The sequence below is a fragment of the Mixophyes fleayi genome, chromosome 6, assembly GCF_038048845.1.
Source record: "Mixophyes fleayi isolate aMixFle1 chromosome 6, aMixFle1.hap1, whole genome shotgun sequence".
In the NCBI taxonomy this organism is placed as follows: Eukaryota; Metazoa; Chordata; class Amphibia; order Anura; family Limnodynastidae; genus Mixophyes; species Mixophyes fleayi.
The window spans coordinates 195491261-195514632 of NC_134407.1; the positions used below are offsets into that span (position 1 = coordinate 195491261).

The following is a 23372-nucleotide window of genomic DNA, read 5'->3' on the forward strand; positions in this document are numbered from 1 at the left end:
ATATATATATATATATATATATATATATATATATATATCTCATCTCTGTAAAGCAAGGACATGATAAATGAATGTTACAGGTGGAAAGAACATGTTTAGTCACTCTTCCTGGGATTTATATGGTGCAATGCCCACAGAGAGAGAGACAGGAAATGGGGAATTTGTAGGGACCAGCATAAAAGTAAATTCCTGAGAAAATCAACGCTGTGGGTATTATGAATAAGCCACGTCGCACTACGCTATAGGACACAGAGAGATTTAAACCTGACAGAGTATAATGGAAAAAAAAAAAAGTTCAGTAGTTATTTGTATATCTAAAAATGTCAGATTTATAAACGCTGTTTATAGTTCGTTTTATAACATTTTTAGTTTTTTTTAAGCCAGCTTCTGCTTTCATCTGTCCTCTGTTTTTTGGGTTGTTTTTTTTTAATTAACCCTGTTCCTAAATAAGCTCCAGTTTGTTACCAGGGTTAAACCATGAAACCTAAGCACATTACAGGCCGAAGCGCATGTCTGAGGGAGCTCCCTTGACAAGCGCTTTGCATAATTATATCACCACACTGTGATTTTTGTCTGTATCAACTTTAAACTTCTGAACATTCTACTCGATATCCTCCAATAGATTTCTATAGAAACGTAAAGTTAATATTGAAGTAGGAGATTCTCACCTCGCTACAGCTAATGGTAATTACACTTCCAGTCTGGCAGAAACATTATACCAAACTCTTTTCAAAGCTTTCCACAGCAGCTATTTAATTTGGCCTCAGCCTGCCTCTCCCAATCCATTATATCCCTTCTGAGCCTGCATCTACAATAACTGGTCATTAATATTATTACTGCACGTAAATTAATTCAAAAGGAGTATTAAATAAGAGGCACGGTGTGTTAGGTGACAGCGTTGGGTGTATGGGAAGATGTGTAGGATAGAACCCCAGACAGAGAACAGCTAGGAACAACAAGGAGATGATTCAGAGGATTGTGGATTTATGACTCTTTACACATAAATGTCAGCTGGAGTCCAGGCATACACACAATGGAAAGTAAATACCTCAGTATGGATGGGAAGTACATTGAGGGGTGTGGAGGGGGGTTTATAAACAGGTCTTTGAAAGGAAGTCTGTTCCTTAAGGTGAAATTCACAGCTTTATATTTTCTGTTTTGAGACCATTCTAGTATTAAATGTAACCAACAGTGGAAATTGGAATTGTTTATCAGGTGAATTACTAAATTGCGCAGAAGACTGACAGACAAACGGTTAGACGGTTTCAAGCCTGTTTGGTCTCCCAGATAAATAAAAAGAATATGCCAGGAAGAAGCAGTCACTACTGCCCTTTCATAGGTCGGGAGGACGTGATATCAGGCTGGGAAAACTATTTCCTAGACAAATCACTATCCTGCCGTCTGATTTTACAAAGGTTGCTGTGAACAGACAACGAGGGAACAAAACCAGTCTACTTCTGCAAGTCAGCATTACCCATCCCCTGCAAGTCAGCATTACCCATCCCAATAAAAAAAACCACAAGTGTCTAAACCCAAAAGAGGACAATTAAAAAATGTTTTGCTACCTCACCATAAAGCTAGACGGGTCTATGGCGTACATGGTAGCAGATACTATGTTACAAACATGCACTTGCAAACAAAGAAAAAAAAAAAAACAAACAAACATGAAATTTGTATCTGCCCTTCCCTAATCCACCCAAACTCCACACTATAGTCCCTTCAACTTCCTAGCACACCCTCCCCCTAACATACTCCTCTATTGTGGAAGGCCTAATTAAGGCACTATGGACAAATTAAATGACAGACCAAAGTCCGCCTAGAAAAAATGCCCAAGATAATGTAACTGTTCATTTTAACCCTGACTGCACTACTGTGACCTGTAATACAAACTATGTATTATTCCAGCTTGGGAACAAACAACTTTCTAACCTTGCAAATGCTTAAAAAGAACCCATTACATGTAACGCTGATCCATTGAGCCATGACAAGCAACTTACAATCACGCTAGCTATGAAATTCCACATTTGCCCCTGAAAAGCAGGTGTCCAAGTACAGATTTGCAAAAATATTATTCAACTCCCCGGATGAGAATAAACCGGTCATCAATATATGGGACCAATTTGCTCATTGGCGGTCTGATCTGTGGGCACTGGGTGAAAATTACTGTTCCTTACTATTAACTATGGGCTGATTGTAGTTCAATAGACTTTGGTTATATGCAGAAAAGAGTTTGACAGCTTTTCCAAAATTCCTCCTGCAACATTTTGTAAACAAACTACACAAAGAAAGCACACAGAAATGTTCTGCAGAGTTAAGCATCACTGATCCCTGTGCAGAGATGCAATTGTGAAAATCACCAGCAAACAGAAATAAAGTATGAAAAAAAGAACCTCTAAACCGTGATGGGCAACAGCCGCCCCTAGAGCCACATACGGCGCAATTCACCTGCGGCTCCTTCCTGCTTTGTCACATTTGTTGGTTATAGCTTGTAACACTTATTTGGAATGCCTGCCGATATGGTATTACATATAGGTGTCGCTTTCTTCCATTAAATATACGGTTTCAACTTAGTACTGAAATTAAGACACACTGGGGCAGATTCTATTGACCGCATTACTCTCGAAAGTAACGCGGCCTGCGCACTATTACCGTTAATACGGTAATTTTAACCTGGATTTCTGCTCGCGGCAAAATAAGCATTTAAATTACCATACTAGCGGTACCTCAAGAGTAACGCGGTCAACTGAATCTGCCCCACTGAATGTTCTAAGATTATTTATTTTTTCTGTGGCAGTTTTCACTGCTACACATAAATGGCGATTCAGCCCAAAAGAACAGGCTACCTCCAAAAATTAAAAGCATTAGTTTCACACACGGAGCATAACAAAAAGCAATTCTGAATGGCTTTTTCAGAGTGACAATTTTGTCATAATGAGTGCTGAATTAACAAATCCCATCTTAACTTTCCCACAACACACATGAAGTCTGCCAAATTGGTAATTTCACACTTTTTTTTTTAATCAGAATGGATTGGGTTTTTTGATATGACACCAAATTTGATCAGCAAATAATTTATTAGCATGTGCCCGTGGTCAGCCACCCAAAACACTGCACTGCTACTCCACCATGGCGTCTTTTCAATTCGACTGACCACAAATACAGTAAAATTGCCAAATAAAACGCACTTAGTGTGGACAGTGTGGGTCTGAAAGCGCAAACTTCCTAATAAGACAGGTTTTTTTTTGTGACATCATCATCATCTATATAGCGCCAACATATTCCGTAGCGCTTTACAATTGGGAACAAACATAGTAAACTAATAAACAAACTGGGTAAAACAGACAAAGAGGTGAGAAGGCCCTGCTCGCAAGCTTACAATCTATTGGACAATGGGAGTTTGACACATGAGGTTAAGTCTACATTTGCAGTCGGCCCAGCCAGACTGCAAAGGTAAAAGTGTGCCTTGTGGATTTACTGTCAAATATAAGTTGGTGACAATTCATACGTAGCCACTGCTAGTTTCTGATTTTGTCATGACCACAAAATTCATCTATCCAAATAATTTTATTGAGGTATCTTCTAGATATACATATTCTACAGCTAATGCAAGCATAAACAGTCAAGGATAGCAAACACCAGAAAGAGTATACATTACCAAGGCCTCTCTAGTCAGAAAGAGTTTATTGTGGCAGGGGCAATGTTAGAGTAATGGCAGTGGACAACACACAGACACATTCTCTTTTCCTTTCTTGCACAGCTCCAGAATGAAAGAGATGACTAAAGAATTCCATAGTGCTTTAGAATTGGGAACAAACACAGTAATAAAACAAGACGGGGTAATACAGACAGAGGGCTAACAGGGCAGATGATTAAAATACACATTCAAATGGTTCACTGACAATTCTAGCACTACACAAGCACTAGCACAGATTCCCTTATGCATGTGGTTTGTAAGCTTTCAGAGCAGGAAGTATATATATAAGCTTTTCTATATAAACACTGTACACAGTATTGTTTAAGTATATATACATAGAAAATAAATTGTTTAAGGAAAGGCCAAGTTGGGATCTTTATCAAAATGTCCATGACCCACAAGTCCTTGTTTCTGAACCAACAATTTACAAAATAGGGAAACAACACTGACATGTTGTACAGATTGCTCAGCACATGTCATAGAACTATTTACACATAGGTACCGGTTACAAATATTTTGCTACCTTTACACGTCATGAGCAATGTGCTGTACATCTCACACATACTCTATCAACCACAGCCTGCCAATGCAAACACCCAGAAAGACAAAGTTGGTGGATTTGGGGGGGGGGGGTTCAGTTAGGGGGTGGTATCATAGTTTCCTTACCTGTTCTTTAGCTATACAAACTGTAGTCAATTACAGTACTGATCAAGTGATAAAATATGCTTAAATCCACTAATTTTTGCTAGCACCCCTGGGAGGTGTGGGCATACACATGCAAAATAAACATATATTAACATACAATAAGTACCACAGAAATAATCTGTGAGGCAACAACAGACACCTGGCTCCTAAATGGATTGCCTCCATAATATAGCAAGCAGACCATTACCTAGTCAGGTACAAAGCAAGTGCAGGCTCATTATAGTTACTTCATCTGCTTTTCACCAGATTCTTATTCTATTTAATCACTACGTGATTTATAAATAAAACTTTTCCTGGCATGGAAAGCTCTACACTTTGTTAGAAGAACAATGAGTCAGTGCAAGGGATTGTGCACAGCTAGAAATGGCCACATATCTGCTTTATTTATATTTTAAGCAGTCCTTTAGTTGTTTTCTGTACTGCAAGTGGGACTAGACACGTGTAAACATCTGCTCTTACATACAGAATATACCTTATATATACACATATACACACCATCATCATCATCATCATCATATATGACACCATGGAACTTACACCCCGCCCACCACACACCTGTTGTAACAGATACACATATGTGCTGTGCTGGCCAGGGTCCCACCCATTGACTCCATCCATCACCCACCTTGTGCCCTTCCATACACCTGCCCAGCCACCTGGCACCATGCACTGAGTGGTGAGCGCCAGAGCCCGCTGTTACTTTGTGCTTTAGAACGTTGCACCAGATCACTTCTCATCCCCAACCTGCAGACATTACCCGGTCACATAACCCCAGGCTGCAGCTCTAGGTGGCAGCGGACCACCGAGCACACCGGCCACTTTCCACCCCACAGCAGCCACACGCCCCCCTTACCTTCCCCGTCTCCGGTGGTTCCCCTGATCCTTGTCCCTCGGGAGGCGCTTGGGCCGCAGCCGCTTCCTGGTTCCCTCAACCAGGGGGCCGGCTTATTACATATTCATGACAGTCTTACGGCAGCTAGCCAATAGGAAACGAATATCCCGCTTACATAACCACGCCCTCTGAGATTTAAGCTGTAGCTGGCCTTAAGCCCGCCCATTCTCCTCATGAATAATGTATATCAGGAGTCAGAACTAATTTATTGATTCCTCCGCGCACCTGGCTTACCTGGGTCGTCTTACTTAATGGAACCGCCCGTAACACTCCGCCGATGCAGAAAAATAAATCCTTTTGCTGAGCTGGAAGCCACTTTCACCATGATGTATAACAGCAATACTCACACAGGCTGAACTCAACAGGTGCCAGCATAGTAGTCTGTAGCACTCGTAAAAACACATACTTTTTGTTATTTTTCTACTCATTTTATCATATAAAAAGCAGGGTTGCATGGGCTATAATTACTAACTGATTTTAAAAGCATACAACAAAAGGTTAATACCATGGAAATCGTATTGTGAAGCTCTGGATCCAAAATAAATATGACTGGTTGAAATGAACATTGGTTGAAATTAACATTTTATAGCTGTTTTTTTTCCACAGTTGTTACCTTTCCCAAATATAAGAATGTTTTGACAGTCACTGGAAACATTGCAAAAACCTCCTTGTTTTGTATACAGTTGAGTTACTCAGTATTACTTCCCATGTTTTGGATGTCGAAAGCAGTTCTGATATATCCATCTCTTGGGAGCTAGATTCTCACATCTCTCTTCCTAAAAATGTCCCTCTCAGAGGCAGGTGCAAGGTTTGTACAAGAGACATTCTTTATTTGTATGGGCTCTTGCCAAAATTTTCCTATTATCTATCTGTATAGGTATCATCTCTAAATTTGATGTACAATATATAGAAAACAAAAACTATACAATCTATGGGTCATGTAAGGTTGGACACCTATGCTCCCCGTTCATAATCAGGAGGAGACGCTTTTATGCAATAAAAAAATGGATTTACAAGAATATCCTCAGTCGAATGCATCTCAAGAGGTGTCTAGCTGTGTACATCACTAGCATTGTGTCAGGAGTAACAAGCATGTAAACGTATGCCCCATGGTAGCGTAGAGGTGTGGCTTGATAGTGTTAGTAGTAAATGCGACCTTCGCATTACCCTACACGTACGCAATGTAATAATGTAATGAAGTGTCATATACACCACAGAGAAATTTCAGTCCCCGGTACAGCAGCCTCTTGAGGCCACTTCCCCAGCTTTTCAAGGGGGCATTACCACATCAGTTTGCTGGCTCCTCCCATTACATGGGCAGACCAGGGCCCCCAGGCAGGCCCGGACTCGGTACTTCGTACCTGCCTCCCCCCCAATCTGGGCGCCACTGGCCGCAAGGTCATAGAATGTATCAGCCACACTAATGATTTAAGTACTATCGGCTAAAGAGGTCAAACAGTAATCAGTCAATCAGAAGTGGTTAGCTAGTGCAGCTGATCATCATCATTGTGTCTTTTAGCGCTAGCCCTTCAGCACCCGCAAGTGATACTGGTCCTGATAGATGTATCAGCATCCAGGTCTATTTGAGTCACAATTAATTGACCACACACTTATTTGGCCTACGTTTGCCGGTCCCTTCTCTACCTTTTTCCAACTTGAATTGTAAGGAGCCATAGGTGTAAGATGCACCATAATCTGCAAACAACCGATTTTTTGGTACGCATTCAGAGCAAGAAAATGTGTATTCACCAATAAAACAGACATGTGTTCAACTGTAGCTAAGTCCCTCTGTATAATGTATCTTGCTCTGGAAAAGTTTACAAATCACAAATCCCTATAGAGAAAGGTCAACAGCAATCCCCTTGTGCTTGCCTAAACATTTTGATTTGATGTAACGTACTATATGGTTAAACTCCTCCATTTGTTACCTGAAGTGTCTGTTTGGCTCCCCAAAATATATCATACCATCCACCTAGTATATTATTAAGTTCTTTAATGCTCTGTGTTGTTTGTAGCTGTGATTAGTAAGCTGCGTTCTCTCTGTATCTGAAAATCTAGCGACATGTCAATTAATCCATGAATTTGCATTTATTTATAACAAATTGTAAGCAGGCTTGGAATGGTCATTCTCTGGGGAACGAGGAAAGCATGGGAAAGCTCATTTTGTTAATCTTTCTTATCACATAAAATGTAACTAAACATGTTCATATTGTAGCTAATTGTGTATTTATTGTGTACAATGTACACATTACAAAACATCTCTACAGTGGGCCCTTGTAATTGGATTTACCAGTGGACCATTCCTGCCCCAGTCCAACACTCTCCCCTCCAGTATCTGTTTTTATTCTTGTTGTGAAAATGTATTAATCAGTATTTAAAAATCAAAAGTACTAATTACTGTGAGGAATAAGTTGAAATGCTTTTAACTCTGCTTATAAACAAGTGATCTTTTTAACCTATGTATGCTACAAATGTACTATTGTGATTATTATGACCCACCCTCCCCTCCCCCCTTGCTTTTATTCAAAAGTCAAATAAAAATTTGCATTAAAAAAATGCTTTTAATTCATATCCATGTTTTTTATTCCAATCCAGAATAAAAAAAAATCTGCAAATGGTGAAAAACTTACAATTCACAACAAATTTCTGTTTTTATTGAATGAGATCAGATGAAATACAGCACAATCATCCGTAATGTGAAGGTTAGTGGCTAATAAATGAGAACAGTATGTTTACAATCATAGCTGATGTATCGATATTGAACAACATGAGTTTTGCGGTGGAGAGGTCCGATCATCTGGGGAAACGGGATAGGGCCAAAAGGACAGAGTGAAAGAGGGGTGTGGCTATGCAAAAGTGCCCCCCCCCCCAGGTCTGCCCCTGGGTGTATTTATAAAACTGCCATCAGCCATTAATGCTCTGTGTAAAATGACAATCGCAACATGTATGAAGGGCTTTTGGCATGAGATATCAATGAAACAAGTCCGCCCCTCCCATCCCACATTTAGGACACTTATCATTATCTGACAGACCCATAGCCAATCTACGATGTGGAGATATGTATCCCCTGTGAAATATATTAAGGAACATTTCTACATATGTAGAGGCTGGGAGCAATCTGGTCGAGATGTTTAAGTTTTTAAGCAAAATTTCATTAGTTAAGTGCGGGAATGTCAATAACCATTGAGCAAGGCCCGAGCGTATGGTAGAATAGTCTATGTTGTTTCTCAGGAGTCTATAATTAATTGAAATAGCTTTTTGTTTGGGGGATTTAGAGAGTAGTATATTGTCTAATGGGTTATCCCAATCTATGTCTGAGAGAAAAACAATTAGTCTCTTGACATAATGTTGGGCTTGGAGAAATGTCACCCCGCAAGGGCCTAGAAATGGAAATTTTTCACTAGCTTGGGCATAACGCAATGGTTTCAAGGTTGATTTATCCATCAATTGACCCGCAGAGTATAGACCCTGTTGTTCCCATGTCTTAAAGGGACGAGCCGCCATGCCATCCTGAAAATTAAGATTACCAACAAAAAGAAATTTCATGTCTTCTTATATTTTCCTGTCATTCAAAATAAGACTATACTGGATTTCGTTGCACCTCTAAAGTTGTAAAGTTGCAGTTCTAATTACACATGTGTCACGCTAAACATCTAACACCATTTGCACTTCTTACTAACAAAGCAGCAACCTCTCTGGGTTGCCTATTTCCGATTATTCTCCCCTACCTGCTTACCAAAATATATAATCACTTTATTACACTTAAAATACACATTTATACATTTAAGAAATATAGGTTCTTTACCGGCGCTGCAGCACTTACACACCCACTTCCCCACTTTTAACTTTAATATACATTTTTACACTCCCCAGCGCCTTTGATTAAGGCAGTACGCCCATCTGATGTCACGGAGGAGGGATCGTTGGCAGTGATACATGTACCGCACCAACGCTGACCCGCTCGTAGCCAGTATTGCCAGGCGGCTGAGTGTCACACAGGTGATATTTTAGCAATAATAGATTTCTATCACTGCAATGAGTGAAGATAGAATATCGGTGTTATCTCTCCATAATAAATAGAGGCCTTAGAGCAAAGCAAAAAGAATGGGCAAAACCATGTTGCACTGCAGGGATGGGGAGGGTGGCACGTTTAAAATGTCTGCAAAGATTTATAGTTGCTAAACTCTAAGTTGCAGTGTAAAAATAAAGCTGTCCAGTATTTGTGTTATATAAGCAGGGCTGCCCATAAGAATTATGGGCCCCCTGACAAATGTCGATCTTGGGCTCAACTCTACTTGAGAGATAAGTTTGAAAAATGTTATATCCCAACAACTGACTAATAATATTAAGTTTAGAACAAGCATTTTATTATGTTTTGAGGTGGATAAAGCAACAAAACATAACATTTTAACATAATATAGCACCCATTCAATACACTAAGCTCAATAAATAAAAAGCACAATAAATAATTCAGTAATAGAGTACAGTGCCATAAATAATATATGTGCAATTCATTATATGCATATGAATTGTACATAAATTATGATACTATTTACAAACACACTGTGGCATTAAACATTGCTCGGTCGGCATTAAGGGCCTAATGTGTGTATTAAAACATTCCCAACACCATTACACCACCACCAGCCTGCATCATTGAAATAGGCAGGATGAATCCATGGATTGTGGTCCTACCATCTGCATGTTGCAGCAGAAATCAAGATTCATCAGACCAGGCAATGCTTTTCTAATCTTCAACTGTACGGTTTTGGTGAGCCTGTGCCCATTGTAGCTCAGTGGCGGATACAGGGGGGGGGGCGATCGGGGCGATCGCCCCCCCTAGCAGGGGCTTGCTGCCGGCGGCTGCACACTATGTGCAGATCCGTTCAGCAGAGAGAGTTAGGGAGAGAGTCCTGCCCAACTGCTCTGATTGACACAATCAGAGCAGCCGGGCAGGACTCTCTCCCTAACTCTCTCTGCTGAACGGATCTGCACATAGTGTGCAGCCGTCAGCAGCCTTAGGTGTCAAAAAGGGGGCGGGGCTAAATCGCCCCCCCCCCCCCCTAAATCGCCCCCGGTACAATTAACTTCTGGATCCGCCCCTGTTGTAGCTTCAGTTTCTTGTTCTCAGCTGTCAGGAGTGGAACACGGTGTGATCTTCTGCTGATGTAGCCAATCCACTTCAACGTTCTGTGTGTTCAGAGACGCTCTTCTGCATACAACAGTTGTAACGCATGGTTATTTGTGTTACTGTAATAAGGCGCGGAGTCTATTGCACCCCTTGGTTTTAGCCAGGGACCCCTGCAAGGAGGTTTGGACTTCGCTGCATGGGATGCGCAGGTCGCAGTTCTCCAGGACAGTCACCGGTGTAATAGCATATAGGGTAGTCAGGTCAAGCCGGGTCAAATCAAGAGGACGATACAGTACCGAGGGATAATCACAAGAATGGTCAGGAAAGCCAAGGTCTAGCCAGTATGAGCAAAAACAGGATCTAGGAGAGACGTCAAGCAAGCCGGGTCAATACAGGAAAAGGAAGCAAACATACAGAGTCAGATTTATAGAGAAGGACATGGGGAATGATTGGTTGGCGGTCAGCGCATCATAGACCGCTGAAGAGCACTGTACCATAGCGTCCTGTTGTCTGGCTGAGGGAGAGAGCTTCTCTGTTGCTAGGCGACAGAGCTCCCTCGGCCGGAAATGACAGGCGGACGTCCCTGCTTCCTGATCGTGATGCGGGGATGGCGCCTGACAGTTACTGTCACCTACTTGTCAGCTTGTCTTGCCATTCCCATCTAAGCTCTCTTATTATAAAGCATTTTTCACCCAGAACTGCAAAGAGCTGATGCTCATTGAATGTTTTTTTGTTTTGCGCACCATTAACTGTACACTCTAGAGACTGTTGTGAGTGAAAATCCCAGGATATCAGTTTCAATTTCTTAGATACTCAAACCACCCCATCTGGCACCAGCAATCATTCCGCTGTCAGAGTCACTTAGATCATATTTCTTCCCCATTCTGGTAAAATGTTACTGGAATAAAATTTACGATCTCATTAAATCAATAATGGATGTCCAAATGCTGGATGCCCCACTCTACTCCCTTCTACCTAGGTCCGTCCCAGACACCCCACGCCATCCCCCAAAAATTAATAAGATATCCTGAACGCAGCCAAATGTCAAATTGCTTCCAATGGAAAAACGCAAATCTTCCTTCGCTAAGCACCACAATTAACAGTAATTCGCTCACTTATCATTTGTAGCTGTCAGGCACCAGGCTCTCAGGTCCTTTCACTTACCCCTCCGCTGTCCCTCTAAGCTGTCCCTGCGGTCCGCAGGCTCTGCTGGTCTCAGATCTCTCTGCAGGATGCTGCCCAGTCTCTCTCCACTCCAGAGATCCCTCCAAAACCAGTACATGGGTGCTGCCATCTTGGATCCAGTCACCTGATCCCTCTAAACCAGTCAGAGTGCTGCTTCAGCTCAGCTGATCGCAGCCTCCAATCATGTGATAGCAGTTAGTATAAAAGGACTTCCTGGAGCCCTAACCTGTCGCCAATGCAACGTTGATTCTTCAGACGCCAACCTGGTTCCCAGCAGTCTGCAGTTTTCTGAGTTATTTCTGCTCAGACTGTGCAGTCTGCATTCCGGTCCAGCAATCTGGTCCTAGTCCAATCTAGCAATCTGGTTCCAGTTCTGGTCTAGCAATCTGGTTCCAGTTCTGGTCCAGCAATCTGGTTCCAGTTCTGGTCCAGCAATCTGGTTCCAGTTCTGGTCCAGCAATCTGGTTCCAGTTTTGGTCCAGCAATCTGGTTCCAGTTCTGGTCCAGCAATCTGGTTCCAGTTCTGATCGAGCAAACTGGTTCCAGTTTTGGTCCAGCAATCCGGTTACATTCACCATCCATTATTCTGGTTCCAGGCAGGTCCAGCATTCTAGTTTCAGCGTGGCCTCCTTTGCTAAATCTGCCTATGGTCTTGCTATTCTTCACTACTTGCCAGTCTCCAGTGTCATTCATATTTTCTAGTCTCGTGACCTTGCAGCAACTGTACCAGTCCTTTCTCTCCATGCAAAGGAACCTAATCAAGCCTCCCACCTTTTTGTACATAGTCATCAGTTCTGCTTCAGAGACACAACCCAGCCTGGATACAGACAGTTCCTCAGGTGTGACAGGGGCGTATCACTGCCATTATACATAATACACCTAACTGTTTCCAAGGCACATGGTCCGCTTGGACAAATTATTATGAGGCCCAACCATTCTTGAATACCATATAACCCATCCTTCTTTTAAACTCAACTCCAGTAAACAGTGACTCTCTACTTCTTCCTTTCCCCCACTCCCTTCCCTCACCAGCCAGTGAACCTACATTTTACTGTCAGGGGGTTCACTGTGTCTCATGTCTTTTGTCTGCTTTTGGTTATGTTGTTGATTTTAACTCTTCATATTTTTGGAGTTTTGGAATTCTGTTAAAACCTTACCCTCCCTTTGCTAACTTCCCCTCCCCCTAACCCTTTCCAACCTAAAATTCCCATCTCCCCTCTCCGTTAAACATCTTTTCATTTGTATTCATGCTATCATTGTTTACCATGTGACTAAAACTATGAATTTGCTCAAAAAAATTTGGCATGGACCCCTCGCAGTGAAAGCGTCTCAGCATCCTCTGACAACTCCTGGCTCACACTCTAAAACAATACATATGTGATATTAGACATCATCAACTTGTGCAATTCGCTCTTCATATTATGACAGAGGTGTTTGGTATTTCTGGGTGTAATCTTTTTTAAATACAAAAAAAGTGTGAATGTTGCTGTGGAATTTACACCTGTCTACACAAATGCGAGACATCACAGGAAAGCTATAAATGTTTTAACCAAAAAGGAATTTAAACCAAATGATGTTTAAGTAGAATATCAAAGTTACTGTAATATGTATAATAGCCTAACTGAGGACTCCACATAGTACACCACTAATATACTGTATGTATGATGGAAGAAAATCATAAAGGATGTCAAGGGATGTGGGGGATCTGATAAAGTTTACTGCTGAGTGAGTAGAATTTAACATAATACTTTGGTGTTTTATGTGTGGTAATTGTTTATTCATGGTGCTGCACAATGTACAGTATTTGCTGAGACTGTTTAGATCACAAAGACCTTAGTGGGATTAAACACACTATGGGGCATAATCAATTGTTGGTGTTACATGTAAAAGTAACGTGGCGTGCGCACTATTACCATCATTACGGTAATAGTGCGCATAAATACAGTTATTATGGTACCTTTAACGCTGGATTTCAGCTCGCAGCTCAACTTTGAAAATATTTTATATATATATATATATATATATATATATATACACATCATAAGAGCCTTTAGACAAATTAGAGAGAGACCTCCCAACCCCCTGAGAGAGGAGGCAATATTCCCATATAACGGGTGGGTATTTGCTGTGAGGACGGCAAATCACATAATCAAGTCACGTTCGTTCACCTCAGTGACCAATGAGTGGGCAAGGACGCGATGACAGTGTCACCATACACATTGCCCATCCACTTGGTTATGCAAATGAAATCATCAAATTGCACCAATCTCCGCTTTCCATGCCTCCCCTCTGCCCTCTCCCATCATCCAATCATGATATACATACAGTACACATAGTAAAAATTATATATGTCCTGGAAAAGTCTACAAAAGACACAGCCTTGCAAAAAGGAGGCAACACAAGTGCTTGAACATTATTGAAATGTCAGTGGAATAGTTTATATAAAAAAAAAAAAAGTCCTACCACGAGTAATTAAAGTGATCTTTCTGTCTGCCGTCCTTGCAGCTCTGCCTCCCTAGTCCTGGGCTGTTAGTGACATTTCCACAAATATGGTCCTTTTGGTGACACTAGTAATACCCCATTCATACTGCACCAAAATCCCGGGTTTTTGCCGGGGCGAGCTCAAACGACCCGGGTCTTGGTGCAGTATGAATGGTACAAGTCAAAAATCCCGGGTCTAAAAACCCGGGTCTTCAACCCGGGATTTATCGAGGGGTAATTCCCGGGTTGGACCCGGGTTGCCTGCACTATGAATGGTGCAACCCGGGTTTTTCAACCCGGGTTGCACAGAAAACAAGCTGATTGGCTGTCTGCCTGTCTCTGGAGGATGATGTCATCGGTGAGAGCCCGTGGAAGAAAAAAAAAACAGTCACCTTTCAATGACATCACCATTTTTCAGCCAATGAAAACTGCTCTGGTGATGACTCCCACAAATTGCCAGGGCACAGACTTGTGCAGTATGAATGGGGTCAACCCGGGAAATTCCCGGGTCCGAGGTGCAGTATGAATGGTGTTTCTGAGCTGGGACGCTCCGAGCCCCGGCAAAAACCCGGCTTGAAAAACCCGGGATATTGCCGGGGCGGCAGTATGAAAGTGGTATAAGTAAGAGCCTAACTTGAAGCTCTGGAGCTAATAGGTTCTTTCTTCATTGATTGTACATTTTTTATGTGATTCTGTGAGCGTATTTTTACCAGATTTTCTATTAATATTTGTACATGAGAAGGAGAGTTAAACCTGCCAAGTTTTCCCATAAATTAAATTGTCATTTTAAATATGGGCAGCACAATCACAGAAAATCAATAACAAAATCGGAGTTTCATACATTTACAAACATACATTCCTGTATTGTGGCCTTGGAAGTGTTTAATAAAAAGATATTAGCTCATGTCAGCCAACTGATTACCATGGCAGTGATCAGGAGGGAACATATAAACAAAGCAATGTGAAAAGGGTGAATAATATGTTGTCTTAGAGCTTAGGCGTGGCTTGTACACTAGTTATAGGGAGTAGCAATAACTAGAGTGCTAATCTGCAAGATAGATACCGAGGGCCTGATGCAGCGTGAGTACTACCCCAGTTTGTGTAAATCGTGCGGACTCTCTCTGCGGGTGTTCAAAAACAGTTCACGTGCACATGAGGGAATGCCTAGTGGCTTGCATCTACCTCTTGCGCCTTTGTGCACTTGGAGAGGCAGTACCAGGGCCTGCTGGAACCTGTAGTTCACCTCTAAAAAAATACTGTAAATGTTGAAACAGTCCTTTGTTACAAATAAATACACACCCACACATCTTTGTTTTCCCACTTTATTTCTTACCTAGATCCAGGTAGGGAGGGTCCGCTTCCTGCTTGCAATCCAAATGGTAAAAAAATAAAATAATAATACATAAACAACAAAAGGAGCCACAGCACAAGAAGAAGTTGCTAAACCCATGTGGAATTTAGCCACAATAAATTACAGTGAGTTCGGAATCACTTAGGCAGTAGAGGTACTTTCATTTTATAACAACCAGGGGGTTGCATTATGGGGCCTACTAGACTACCCTACCCTAACCTAAATGGTGTATAATATTTGTTCCTTTGGAGTGTTGTCCCGGTCACATAACCACAGTTTTCACTCCTCTGCCAGCAAAATGGGGACCAAACCCAACGTCCACCTGGCTTTGGCAGGTCCACAAAATCGGAACCTTGGCGCGATCCTAGACAAGAACAACAGGACCCATAACCCCCAAGCCATCTGCCGGGCTCTCTCCTTTAAATCTGATCCAGTTCCCACAGTGATGTGGCCTCGGTAGTGCTGGGTCCATATAACCATTCCCCATTACAATTGGGTACCTGCATCATGTAGGGCAGCCACTGTAACTACCCCAAGTCTTTGGATTGCAGTAGGCAAAATTTGGCTACAGCAGGAAGAGAACAATGGACACCTATTTGTTGGGCCATAACTCACTTTAAGTCCATAATCCTCAATTAACCTATGGGTATCATTTTGTGCAAAAGTGGTTCTCCAGCTGATGGGCATTTCCAGCTCAATATGGCCAAGTGTTAGTTGAGGAAGTATTGCAAAGTCTTTAACCAGTGGTCTGCGGAAGTTATCTGGGTGCCTCCAGGTGACTGGGTGCAGTAATAAGCCCAGGTGAACATAGCTCTTCTAGGGGACATATTAGAGAATCTAGCCGTACCCACTGTACCTCCCAACCATGTTGATTTAGGCAGGACATCCCTGATTTGAGGGCTCTGTCCCACCCATCCCGATCAGGACAGCTTTGTCCCACGGGTGGAAAATTTGGGAGGTATTGTATCTTCACCGCTGGAGGTGTTCGGAGGAGAGTACAGTACAGGACAGCATAGCGCTTCAAAAGAGCCAGGCACACCCCCAGTCATGCCCCCCATCACAACGCTCTTTGGGGTGCATAGCCACTCGCCCTGTCCCAATACCGTATTCCAAACTGTTGGGAAGTATGATACCTACAGATAGGACAGTTAATATAGAAACATCACACTTTGAAAATGCATACATTCAATGCCATATAATAAAGTATTGGGCGAAAGGGAATACCAGGAGGTCTTAACCTCTATTTTTAATGTGCCTGGCACCCTGCTCTCGCTAGGAGGCACAGCATTTTTTTAAAAAAATAATTTATTTTTTAAAACTAAATGAAAACACTAGTCATCATCCTCAAGTTGATGGTGATGAATTTGAATCAAAGCATGATGATACACTTAATAGCATATAGTCATGTTATATTCAAACACATGCTATATGTCTACTATATGTTGTGTTGCACGGATCACAAGGATCCATACAGCTCTGTATATACCATGTTTCCCCGATAATTAGACCTACCCCGATAATAAGACCTACCCCTACTTTCTCCATACGCTCTAAATTAAGCCCTACCCCGAAAGTAAGACCTACCTAATTCCCCATTTTGTCCGGTCCCTGCGCGTCAATCCTATGCCCCCAGCTCCACCCCCCCGCATGAAATGGATGCCGCTGTTAAACATTTAACAGTGGCATCCAACCACAGCTGCAGCGCTCACTGTCTCACAGTGCACACGCACCCTCCCCCATGCGTGCCAACGTCATTTACAGCAGCCCTGCGGAGGACAGTACTGAAAAGGAGGAAAGTGAAGAAACGGTAAGTATTAAAAAGCAGGACTGAGGGGGCATGATGTTGGAAAAGCAGGACTGAGGGGGCATGATGTTGGAAAAGCAGGACTGAGGAGGCATGATGTTGGAAAAAGCAGGACTGATGGGGCATGATGTTGGAAAAAGCAGGACTGAGGGGGCATAACAGTCATCATTTTATTTCTTATCCTGTATGTTTTGACCCCCAGACATGAGTGCAAAAAGGAAGAGCTATACCGTTGAGTATAAGAAAGCAATTGTGGAGGACTCACAAGGCAAGAATCTTTCAGCTTTCTGTAAGGAAAAGATGTTGGATCTCCGAATGGTCCGAAAATGGCCAGCGGAGTACAATAAGCTCAGTCAACAGGTAGATAAGGGAAAAGCTAAGAAGCGCAGGTCTGGATCAGGTCGGCAGCCCTTATATCCTGAGCTGGAAGACATCATTGGTGAATGGATTGCTGACAGGAGAGCAAAGGCGTTGGTTGTGCGCAGGGCTGATATTCAAGCATTTGCCCTTCCAATGGCAACACAGTTCGAAATGGTCCCAGAAGGATTCAAAGCATCACAACACTGGTTGGACGGTTTCCTTCAGCGATATGAACTGTCTCTAAGAAGATCAACAACACTGTTTAAGCTGGAAGATGTTGAAGTTATTAAACGTGCACTTGCATTCAAGTCCTTTGTTGATGGGATCAACTTTTCTAGATACCAAACCTGCAATATGATTGCTATGGATGAAACTGCAGTGTTTATGGGTCAAGGATCTCAAACGACAGTTAATCACAGGGGTGCCACGTCAATCTACATTCCCACCACTGGCTACGAAAGTGCACGGGTTACCTGTGTTTTGGCAATTTGTCTGCATAGAAAGAAAGCCACACCTCTAATCATCAGTAAGGGCAAGAAAGATAAGATTGAACGTGTTTCGGGCATTTACGTTCTTGAAACCGAAAAAGCCTGGTGCACACAAGCAGTTATAAGGAAGTGGCTGGATTTAATGCTGCCACTTGTTTTGCGAGGTGACCAAAGAGGTCTGATCGTCTGGGATTCAGCCAGCACCCACCGCGCTAAAGACATGAAGATCTTCCTTGCAGAGAGAAGAATAGATCAAGTAATGATTCCCGCAGGAATGACTGCCCATCTCCAAACTTGATATTGCAATAAACAAGCCATTCAAGGACCATTTGCGCCTGGAAGTCAATGACTACATTGAAATTAGAATAGAAAGAAATCAGCGTGGAAACTTTGTGAAGCCCCCGTCTGCAAGAGGTTGTGACTTGGGTGAAGAAGTCATGGGATAAAATTACTGATAGCTGTGTCGCCAATGCACTACGAGCAGGCTACCTGGACAAGACATGCTCATTTACGGAGAGCTATATTGCTGGACACAACAGATTGGATCCACTTCTTCTGCAGGAAATGGAGGTGCAAGAAATCCAGGCCGGAATTCGGGATATGGACACATGATGATGTTGTGGAAGAAGATGACATGACCATTTTTGAATAAAGGTAGTTTTTTTTGTTCACACTTACCTGTTTATTAAAATTCCATGCAGCGTGCAGCCGCACACTTACTGGGTATGACCGGCTTCCGTCATACCCACTAAATGGCCGATTGATGGATTGGCTGGCCTTCTACCAGTCAGAGTGGTGGGAGGTCTCCATACACTGATTGGTGTTGTCTATCCACCAATCAGAGTGCAGGAAGCTGTAAGCATACAGAGAAGGTGAGGGACCACAGGGGGGGAATTTAATTTGGTTGCCCCTTCAGATCACATTTAAATAAAAACATTGGGATTGATATCACAGAGGATAATAACCTGTGGAGCGTTGTGAGACAGGTTTTGGTAATTATGACAGCCAGCAGCTAGGCTAAGAAGAACCCCAGATAGATAGATATATATATATATATACACATGAAATGGTCGTTCTGAACAGATCAGTGACTTCAAACGTGGTACTGTGATAGGACGCCACCTTTGCATTAAGATGGTTTGTGAAAGTTCATCCCTTCTGGATATTCCATGGTCAACTGTCAGTGATATTATTAGAAAGTGGAAGTGTTTAGGAACAACAGCAACTCAGCCACGAAGCGGAAGACCGCATAAAATCAGGGTCAATGACTGCTAAGGTGATTCCATAGCTGAAGGGTTCTGAACTTCCTCTAGCATTAATGTAAGCACAAAAACTGTGCGGCGGGAGCTTAATTGAATGAGTTTCCATGGCCAAAAAGCTGCATGCAAGCCTCACATCACCAAGATCAATGCCAAGTGTCAGGGGTGTAAAGCACACCGACACTGGACTGTAGAGCAGTGGAAACGTGTTCTGTGGAGTGATGAATCACGCTTCTCTCTTTGGCAGTCAGATGGGTTTGGCGGATGCCGGGAGAATGTTTCCTACCTGACTGCATTATGCCAACTGTGAAGTTTGGTGGAGGAGGGATAATGGTATGGGGCTTTTTTCCGGGGTTTGGACTAGGCCCTTATCTCCAGAGAAGGGCAAGCTTAATACTTTCAACTTTGTGGCAACAGTTTGGGGAAGGCCTTTTTATACTCCAATATGACTGTGCCCCAGTGCACAAAGCAAGGACTACAAAGACATGGTTTGATGAGTTTGGTGTGGAAGAACTTGACTGGCTCACACAGAGCCCTGACCTCAACCCTATCAAACACCTATGGGATGAACTGGAATGGAGATTGCGAGCCAGGCCTTCTCGTCCAACATCAGTGCCTGACCTCATAAATGCTCTACAGAATGAATAGGCACAAATTCCCACAGAAACACTCCAACATCTTGTGGAAACCTTTGCAAGAAGATTGGAAGCTGGTATTGGTGCATAAGGGGGACCAACTCCATATTAAAGTATATAAGTACATGTATGTGAATACAATGAAATTACAGTCCCTGTTGGTGTAATGATCAAGCGGTCGAATACTTTTCCCCATATAGTGTATATGTGTGTGTGTGTGTGGGTGTGTGTGGGTGTGGGTGTGTGTATATATATATATATATATATATATATATATATATATATATATATATATATTTGTATTTATGGTTGATATCAAATAATTTGGGGATGTAAGGTGATTGATTAAAAAGAAACACTTCTGTACACAATGTTATTGCTTGCAATCAAAAGCTTATACATCTTGTGTATGTATATCAAGTAATTACAATTATATGCTTGGGAAGTAGTTAGTTAAATGTGTAGCCAGAAGGTTTATAAATTTAAAGACAAAGAAGGCCAACTGGACCATGTACTATAATGAAAGAGTGTTTGACCTAATGAATGTCGAGTTATTAAGAGGCCTCAACCTTTTGACCGGTAACCTGCAGCCTTACTGTAATCCATTGTATTGTACTGTTTAAAAACTGCACAGCTTTGAACTACATTAGGAGTGGTCTCATTAAAGACTATTTGCTAGTACTAGCCGCATGTGTGCACGGTATTGGCGGTACTTTGAACTTACTTTTGTTTGCAAAATAAGCCTTTTGTGCTTTGAAATCACACTATTGGATCGGACGAATAGTTATTTTACCTTTTACAATTGGGGTCTCGGAGCTCTTTTCGGCTATCTACTCATGGACCTATGGATATTCGGTGTATTAACAAAGGGTGGACGACCTGTCAAACAAGGTAAGAACATTAGCGTTCTATACCATCTGCATCGGTAATACGGACTAAGCCGATAGGGTCGACTACTTTTATTATGGAAGCACAGTGCAAATGAATCTGTTTTACTGTGAACAGATGACTGCTCAATGTGTGCACCTATTTCCTATTGTTGGTAGTTTCGATAAAGACATATTACAGACTGTTAGTGATAAGGTCACTAGAATAAACTCATGCAAGTTGCAGCTTAAACATAGTAAATGTTTTGAATTATGGCAATGCCAAGGTGAGGATTGGCGCAAAAAATTGCAAAGTTATGAGAAAGAGAAAGCGAAGGTTGTGTAAGCAGCAGCATCACCACCATATGTGGATAGTAGCAAAAGTACCACTAGTATTACAAAACTGTACCCTGTTTTAACTGACAAAATGGTTAAAGAAGGTATTGAGGAGAAGGATGAACCCTTCCTAATGACAGCCCTTTCTCATGTGTTACAATTACCTACAGGACAACCAAGACGGGGATATAGGGTGGATTTTCCCGCTCACTCCAAACATCATAGTTGAACCACAGGAAATTAATGTTTTCAATGTGAATACACATAGGAGTATTCACAGCTCAGAAACAGTGGTTCCAGCCATTAAATCTGAAAGCGTGAGGCCTACATTCGGTGCATACTATGGTAGTCCCTAGTGGTAGGGCAGATAAGAAGTGAGTAGTGCCAGATAAGAATGTAGCAATGGAACAGATCAGAGACACGCTCCATAATTTCTGATTTCCATGATCCCAGAAAGGATCTATCTAATTGTCCAAAATATATTATTATTATTATTATGGAGTTGTTTATTTTATCATCTGACAGAGCCCTGTAATTACCAAGTTCCCTAAACAAATTTAGGAAAGAGAGATGGAAATTTGTGAGGGTACAAAGAACGTTGTCTGCAAATAAGACTATTTTATTATTTATTATATCTCTGTTAAGTCTCACGTTGCCCGCTAAAGGTTTGATATATAGAGCAAAGATCAGTGGATAGGAGTGGCTCTTGTCATTATCATTGTCTAGTTTAAAGGGTAGATAAGAGTATTTGTTATGTCTGACGATGAATAGATATAGTATAAGGCTTTTATAGCTTGGAGGAAGTCCCCCTTGAGACAGAAAGTACCCAGTGCCTGAAACAAGAATGGCCATAAAAGCCAGTTGAAGGCTTTCTCATCATCCACAGCCATGGACACTGACGGTAATTTGCAATTGTTATATGATTAATAAGATTAACTGCCCTACGAGTATTGTCTAAGGCTGGGTACACACTACAGAAAAATTCTCCCAAAGCAATATGATTAACCATTTTACCAATGCCTGAAAGTCCCAATCAGTATGCTGATTTATGTGTACACACTATACATGTTTTATACGATGTACCTTCATCATCATCACCATTTATTTATATAGCGCCACTGATTCCGCAGCGCTGTACAGAGAACTCATTCACATCAGTCCCTGCCCCATTGGAGCTTACAGTCTAAATTCCCTAACACGGACACACACACAGACAGAGACAGACAGAGAGAGACAGAGAGAGAGAGACAGACTAGGGTCAATTTTGTTAGCAGCCAATTAACCTACCAGTATGATTTTGGAGTGTGGGAGGAAACCGGAGCACTCAGAGGAAACCCACGCAAACACGAGGAGAACATACAAACTCCACACAGATAAGGCCATGGTCGGGAATTGAACTCATGACCCCAGCGCTGTGAGGCAGAAGTGCTAACCACTTAGCCAACCGTGCTGCCCTTCAGATCTGTGCTCTTCATCTGTCATAACCATCTGCTGAAAAGATCGTGACTCTGTAAAACTCTATGGAGATCTGCCTACACTGCTGGTTGTGAGTGCGTACACATTGCAGAATTTGCATGACATCATTCTATCATTTATAGAGATTTTTAGTCCGGTTATAAAATCAAATCAATGTGCTTTGGAATGATAAAACACGATCATGGGAACGTACACACTAATGCAGTATCAGACCTAAGGGTCGTTTATAATGTGATTGCCACAGTAATCAGGTGAAAAACCTGTAGTGTGAACCCAGCTTACAGCTTGTTCTGAAGGAATAAATCCAACTTGGTCAAGGTCAACAAAACCCATCAGCAGGGGGCCTATTAACTAGGACTTTTGCAATTAGTAATATGTTTTGGAAATAAGCTTCAGATGTATAAGTGCAAGAACATGTCTGTATGTATAAATAAAGTAAAGCATTTGATTCCCCCAGAAGACTGGCCTATATTCATACATACACTTATGTCATCATACTTGCACTACTGCAATGCACTCTACCTGGGTCTCCCAGAAATAGATTTGAACTGCTTGCAGCTGCTACCAAATTCAGCAGCCATACCATTAACTAACCTGTACTGCTGCTGCCACATAGCCCATGTTCTCCATTCCATTTACTGGCTGCCTGTAAGTTGGCAAAACTCTTTCAAGATTGGCTTATTGAAAGTCCTACACAATCAAGGTCCTA

General features: G+C 42.0%; 1 protein-coding gene across 3 annotated transcripts in view; it reads right to left on the reverse strand.

The window, feature by feature from the left end:
• Positions 1–5355, reverse strand: part of LLGL2 (LLGL scribble cell polarity complex component 2) — a 35667-nt gene extending 30312 nt beyond the window's left edge. Inside the window, exon 1 of one of the 3 annotated variants that reach the window (XM_075177842.1) lies at positions 5253–5355. Coding sequence is in view for 2 of the 3 variants with exons in the window: in XM_075177840.1 (XP_075033941.1) it covers positions 5025–5065 (41 nt within the window). In the remaining variant the exon portion in view is untranslated. Of the gene's footprint in view, positions 1–5024; positions 5126–5252 lie in introns of those variants that run through there. The other 2 variants (XM_075177840.1, XM_075177841.1) reach the window with 2 other exon arrangements.
• Positions 5356–23372: the final 18017 nt, after the last annotated feature.